The 7,042-nt window shown below is 43.8% G+C and overlaps 1 protein-coding gene across 1 annotated transcript; it reads left to right on the forward strand.

Moving 5' to 3' along the window:
- Positions 1-1,977: 1,977 nt before the first annotated feature.
- RPS6 (ribosomal protein S6) lies at positions 1,978-7,042 on the forward strand (the record flags this gene model as incomplete). The annotated part of the gene is made up of 6 exons (XM_079548104.1): positions 1,978-1,983; positions 2,770-2,901; positions 3,752-3,962; positions 4,544-4,690; positions 6,048-6,205; positions 6,861-7,042. The coding sequence occupies 6 exons, from the start codon at positions 1,978-1,980 to the stop codon at positions 6,954-6,956; spliced, it is 750 nt and encodes a 249-aa protein (XP_079404230.1). The 3' UTR covers positions 6,957-7,042.

Genomic DNA, 7,042 nt, shown 5'->3' on the forward strand with positions numbered 1-7,042 from the left:
CTGGACTTCGCCTCTAGAAGACGATTTGCACACAATGATGGTATTTCCTGTTTCAGCCATATCAACTGTTCAGTTCTAGGACAGATCTAGCAACTCAAGACACTCTGTGACTGCATTGTTTGTCTTTAATGAAAAAGGCATTTTTTTCTTATTTTAAGTAAAAATGGATGGAATACTTTTCCTAAAGAAATGACATAATTCCCAATCATAGAATCATCAAGGCTGGATAAGACCTCTAACATCATCTAGTCCAACCATCAACCCATCACCATGTCCACTAGGCCATTTCCCTCACTGCCACATCTACCCTTTAATTGAACACTTCCAGGGACGGTAACTCCACCGCTTCCCTGGGCAGTCTGTTCCAATACCTCACCACTCCTTTAGAGAAGAAATTCTTCTTAATATCCAACCTGAACGTCCTCTGGTGCAACTCGAGGCCATTTCCTCTTGTCCTATCACCAGATGCCTGGGAAGACAACCCTCACCTTGCTACAGCTTCCTTTCAGACAATAGTAGAGAGTGGTAACGCCTCCCCGAGCCTTCTCTTCTTCACATTAAACAATCCCAATTCCCTCAGCTACCCCCAAAAGACTGTGCTCCATACCCTTCACCAGCTTTGTTGCCCTTCTTTGGACAAACCAACTGTATGACATAGATGCAAGGCAGGATTTTCCTCTGAAGATCACTCATGGCACTTGTTAGATTCCCCATGCAGCATAAGGAGCCAATTGCTCACATGATTTAACCATCAATGCAGTACTAAAAATTTTTTTAGAGTCCCATGCCTACTAGCCATATTGTCCTGCCAGTTGCTAACAGTATGTAGATAGTCAATAGTTCAGTTCTTCAAATCTTCTAGTTTTCAAACAGTGTCAACAAAAGTGTAGTGTTAAGGCTGCGTATAATGCTTCTCCAGACAACTGTGCCCTTTTCCTCTCTGCTTTCTGAACGACAAAGTGAAAATTGCTAAAAAATTTCATCAGTATACCTGAGTGATAAAATCATGTTGCTTTGTGTCTTACTGTTCAGTCAGCTGGCATTATTCTCCTGAAGATGCAGGCTGTCACTCTAGGATTTTGGTTGGGTCATTCCCATGTCTTTATTGGGAAAAAAAAAAAAAAAAAAAATCATTTTAAACATTTGAGAGTAACGCCCATACCTGAGAACAGACATGCCCCACATTTTGGAATTAGGAGTCACTTGGAAAATCTCTGTTACCGACTTTTAAATGCTGCAAGCTCTCTCCAGAGCAGGTTTTTGCTTCCCTGAAGACATTAAGCTTTTTCAGCATTCTCAGTTCCTTTAAGCAATCCCTTTCCCAGAAGCACGCTGCTTGCAACTCCTGGAGTCTCTGGCTGTGGTTTGTCAGTTGCACCAGCCCTGGACTTCTCTTCCTGCTCTAAGCAGATAGCACGATTGCTAAATTTGAACTCTTGTGCACGGTGGATTCAGTCACATTAGCCGAAACTCTGAAGTTTGGAAAGCAAAAGCATGCAGTGGAAGGAAAGAAGTACATTTCTAACAATTATCAAAGCCATCCACTCAGTTTCTACAACGGACGGTTACTCAAACCGCAGTGACCATGCAGCTACGTGCCCGCTTTGGAGGCCGGGCTGCCTCACATCGTCCTGTTACGTAGCTGCCCGTCGGCCCGCACCTGCGGCAGTGACGGGGTGTAGGCGGCCTGGAGTTTTTTCTGGGTCAAAACCGCGGCTCTGCAGCCGGTCGCTCAACGAGCCCCAACCTGCGCTCACGACAGCCGGAAGCGGCTCAACCATCGCCGAGCACTGACGGGCCGGAAGCTGCCTCCCACCACGCCCTCTGGCGAGAGAGACCTCTCTCGCCATTGGACAGCCGCGATCACGTGGGGGCGGGCGCGGCGCCGGCGGACCGCTCTCGCGAGGCTTGGCGAGTGTATGTGCGGGTTGCGGGCGGAAGTGCGGCCTTTTTGTGCGGCGGCGCAGCTCGGTGAAGATGAAGGTAAGTCTGTGGAGGTGACCTGGGCGGTGCTGCGGGGCGGCTGGGTTCCCGCGCCACAAATGAGCCCGGCGCTGCCTCTGGGTCTGCTGGTGGGGCCCGATGGGCTGCGTCGGCGGGATCGGGGCGGTTGCATAGACTGGATGGCCGTGGATTGCGGGTGGTTCGAGATGGCGGCCGCGCGGCTCCGTGCCCCATGTTGGGGCTTCTTCCTGGGTTGTGGGCTCTGGGTTATGGGTCGAGTCGCTCTGTTATAGGACTCCTTACCCGCCGTAAGGTGAGGAGTAGAAGGTTCCTACTGGCAGCAGCGGAGCTTTAGCGAGGAGGTACTGGAGCTGGGCCTGCTCCTGTGGCCTCGTCTCTGGGGAAGTGCTAGGCAGCTGTCCCCTGGGCTACTGGCCCTGCAGGTAGCCCTCGGGAAACTCAGGTGATGACCAAGGCATAGCGCAGCTATTTCAGGTTGTCTGTGTTGTTTCTTTGATAATAAAAATGTGAGGAAGGGAGTACAGTTTTCTGTTACCTGTACCATTCTTTGCTTGGTGGCAGTCAGTTTAGAGGGCATAGTGCTCTACTTGTGGTGAAGATAGTTGTACGGGGAGAGGGTTTTGTATCATTCTTGGCACGCACAGATCTGCCTGGTTCTGTAAGTGCAGTAGTAACAGTGTACTGCTAGTAATCTTCTGAAATTGAAATGTCAGTGTGAAGCCAGCAGTTCAATGCTAATTTTCTCAGGAGATGTCACATGAGAATTTTCAACTAAATCATTTATTCTTTTTTTCCTACTATCAGCTTAACATCTCTTTCCCAGCCACTGGCTGCCAGAAGCTTATTGAAGTGGATGATGAGCGCAAGCTGAGAACGTTCTATGAGAAGAGAATGGCCACGGAGGTTGCAGCTGATTCTCTTGGTGAGGAGTGGAAGGTACGAGTCAGAAAGATGTGTCAGGTGCAGTCAAGTTGCATAAGTTTTCCAGTTGATAATGTATTCTGTGTTGCACATAGCAGGGATGTTAAAAGCATCTCTTAAAATGTATATTGAATTTAATGAGTAGGCTAGGTTGGTTTTTTTTTTGTTTTTTTTTTGTTTTTTTAAGTCCACATCTGTTAGACTAGTTTTCTGTTCTTGATTTGGGTACCCTACCAGCATTCAAGACAAATGAAGACTGTACCACAGAAGTCTTAACTGTGTACTGAACAAGTTCAGAAAGTGTTTAGGCTGTTAAGTGCACATGAGAAAAGGCATGTTGAGCTTAACGAATAGGTTTGGAGTAGCCAAATGTCAATATGGGCAGTTCAGCTGAGCTTGAATAAGCTGATGTTTGTTGCTGCTGTCTCCCCAAAGAAAGCAATAAAAGCTATTTTTACTGACTCTTTAATAGAAACTCTTCTGTTGTATGCATATATGCATTTAGTGATGTTAGCAGACTTTGGTTAGGTTCAGTGTGAAGGAGAAGAAAAGGTTGGTAGGAAGGGTTGGGGCTTAGTTTGATGTGTTTAACTTGTAATAAATAGGAACTTGCTGCTTGGATACATCTTTAAGGAGGCAATAAATACTATTTGGGGTAGGTAAAGATACATTTCACATCTCTGTTAAGTAAAAAGCCTGAACTGTTGAAATGATGTTTGTTAAAGAAATACTTAGTGTCTGTAGTTACAGTAACTTTTCTGATGGTACAGCATTTGTTAGGAACAGGATGCTGTCATCTCCACCTCTTCTCATTGAACTGATAGGGATGTGAGCAACTAAGAGGTGTATTTCTCTGTTTCTGCAGGGTTATGTTGTCCGGATCAGCGGTGGCAATGACAAACAAGGCTTCCCTATGAAGCAAGGTGTCCTTACTCATGGACGTGTCCGCCTTCTGCTCAGCAAGGGCCACTCTTGCTACCGCCCCAGGAGAACTGGAGAGAGAAAACGCAAATCTGTTCGTGGTTGCATTGTTGATGCCAACTTGAGTGTTCTGAACTTGGTCATTGTGAAAAAGGGTAAGATGAAGCAGTTAGGATATAAGTAGGCCCCTGGAAAGAACCTGCTTGCTAGTGGCTGTAAAATTCTGTGGAATGCAAACTGTCTCAGTCTTAACAGTCTAACTGAACATTGAAGTTCTTTCTGAACATTGTATTGTAACTTTTAAAACTGATCACTGGGAACCGAAATATTTTCACAATCACAGCAACATTATTGCATTGTCAGAAAGTGCAGACAGAGGTCATACTACTGGCAGGTGTACCCCAGATATTATCTATTTACCTAAGCTGCTCAGAAAGTAATGCTTCCTGTGTCTTTCCACGGAAGTGACAACGGATCCAAGGATCAAATAACATTACTTGATAGAGCAAGTTGTCAGCTACGGAGTGCTACTTTTGAACATAGGCACCACCATTAGCTATGCATTTTCATCAGCAATGAACAAGAGCAAATGTAATAAAATAGGAGGCATTACTTTTGCAGCAGCCCTTGTAGCGTCTTGCTTTTGTAATGCATTTTAAATTAAAAAGCAACCAAGTTTAAGAGATGTTTAGTAGATGCAGGATTATTTAACATACCTAAACTTGCTTTATCAAAGGTGAAAAGGATATTCCAGGGCTGACAGACACAACTGTGCCTCGTCGTCTTGGTCCCAAGAGAGCTAGCAGGATCCGCAAGCTGTTCAATCTCTCTAAGGAAGATGATGTTCGCCAGTATGTTGTGAGGAAACCTCTGAATAAAGAGGGTAAGAACTCAGGTTTTACAGCACTGTGATTGCATGTCATTTTCAGCAGATACTGAGTTTCATGAAGTGAATGATGTATAGTAGTATAGCAAGGGGTTTACTGTCATAGTATTAAAGTTCTGTCAGCTGTTAATTTATGGATAAGAAATAGGCATTTCCCTTTTCCCTTCATTTCCATCCCACCACTTTTCTCTCAGTCTGCTGTGGCGCAGTTTGAGTTTAAATATTTTACAGACTGTAGTGTCATTACTATTTGTTCTAATAATCTGAAAGCAATTTTAATAAACCAGGGACTAATTTGAGGTATAATGTCCTTGAAACTTGTACATTAAGTGGAGGAGAAGAGCAGGATTGTATAGACGGTACTGTTAGACTTTTCCCCAGTGCTTAGAACAAGCTACAAAATTATGTTCTCTTGAGAGAGTGGTGTTCTGCTTCCTACACATCTGTTTTTAGAGCATGTAATATGTTTCTGTTGCATTTGATCAGGAAACAAAAACAGAAGGATTTTTAAAACAACAAAGATGGCAGTATGGAAGCTTCTTAGGAAAAAGACTGAAAAGTGAAATTTTATTTTCTGCATCATTGGAACTGCAGTGTCTTATTAAAGACTGCGACTCTTGTCGACATAAGACAGTTCTTGTGTCTACTGTAGTTAAGCTGGATCGAGTAGTGAAATGTTACAGATTGTATGTGTAGTGGAATTGCAAGGTCAGAGCCTGAACCAATGTGTGAGCTATGTGAGTGCCTGGGGGGCGGGGTAGAGCCATCCCTTCTGTCTCTGTGATACTTCCCCTGCCATCCAGTCTGTGTGGATCCCCCTTCCTCCCCCACTCCTCTCTGCTGCAGTGTAAGGGGGAGGGTCACATTCCTCAGCTCATCCTTTTCTCCAAACTGTTACTGGGAGGGGTGAATTAATTTCTCTTGGATATATTTTCCTATTGCACATATTCCTCAAATAAAGGCTCTGTCATTGCCTTTGTTTGCCCTGCAGTGTGTATTGTTTGTAGTAGAATTCTGAAAGCTTGCTCTGGAATTGAGATGATAACTTTCCCAATTATTAAAATGTTTTAGGTGTAGGAAAAATGTTTTCTGACAGGTATTTTGAGACACAAGGTATATTCGCAAAACTGCAGGAATTTAGAGATGTGATACTTAGTGTTTCCCTGCGAATAACAGATCAGTGTTAAGATTGTATTCTTTTAATGCTATGTGTGACAATGATTGGGTCACCTAGACTAGACTGTTAGTGATAGTGTTAGAGTAAATGGAGTGTGCTGTTTTACAGTGGCTAGAGGGGCTTACATCCTCTCTGGAAGACAGCTTGTCACACTACTGATTAATAACTCATTTTAAGGCAAGAAACCCAGGACCAAGGCTCCTAAGATCCAGCGACTTGTGACTCCTCGAGTTCTGCAACACAAGCGCAGACGTATTGCCCTGAAGAAGCAGCGCACTCAGAAGAACAAGGAGGAGGCAGCAGATTATGCTAAGCTCTTGGCAAAGAGGATGAAGGTGCGTGTCCCCTCATAACATGGCTGTTACCTCATACCTGAGAATCATGGCGTTTTATAAGCTTAAAAATGTACTGTAGATAACTTTGACTGGTAGCTGAATGCAAGTGTGAATGTTTCTAGCAAACAACTTTGTGGAAGTTGCTATTCACTTCTCCCAGTTCTGCCAACTGGGAAAGCAGTCGAGTTGAGTCTGATCTGTTTCTGAGAGCTAATTTTGAAGAAAATAATGGGCAGTTATAGCCCGTGACAGTTATATGTTTTTGCAGTATGAATTTTAGTTCATATTAATTGGAGTCTGACTAGGCTGCTCCGTTAGAATCCAGAGCTTGTGTTTGAACATAAAGCAACAGTGAAGTAATACTCTTAGGATATTTAGCACAGTAGTGAGTGTTTTGTGAGTTCCAGACTGTGATAGAAGGTAGACAGAGCTCTTGTGTGCCCTGAATTCTTCATTAATATTTCCACTGTTACTTTGGACACTGATCTGTACGGGCTGGAGACACATGGGTCTGCACAGATTTGGTACTTACAGAATTCTTCTGGTCTGGGAGGAGTTTATTGCTGGATTTTCTTTGTGTGCTTGATAATGCCTAACACAACACTGCACATCTCTTGACGCTTTTTGTTTTTCGCTTTTTGTTTTTGTTTTTCAGGAGGCCAAGGAAAAACGCCAGGAGCAGATTGCTAAGAGACGCCGGCTTTCTTCATTGAGAGCTTCTACATCTAAATCTGAGTCAAGTCAGAAGTAAAGATGTACATGATACTGAAAATAAAACCCTTTTGTGGTTAAATTTTACTGTGAGACTTCCAGTGAATATAATTCCTGGCTATGTCT

The sequence above is a fragment of the Tetrao urogallus genome, assembly GCF_951394365.1.
Source record: "Tetrao urogallus genome assembly, chromosome: Z".
NCBI lineage: Eukaryota > Metazoa > Chordata > Aves > Galliformes > Phasianidae > Tetrao > Tetrao urogallus.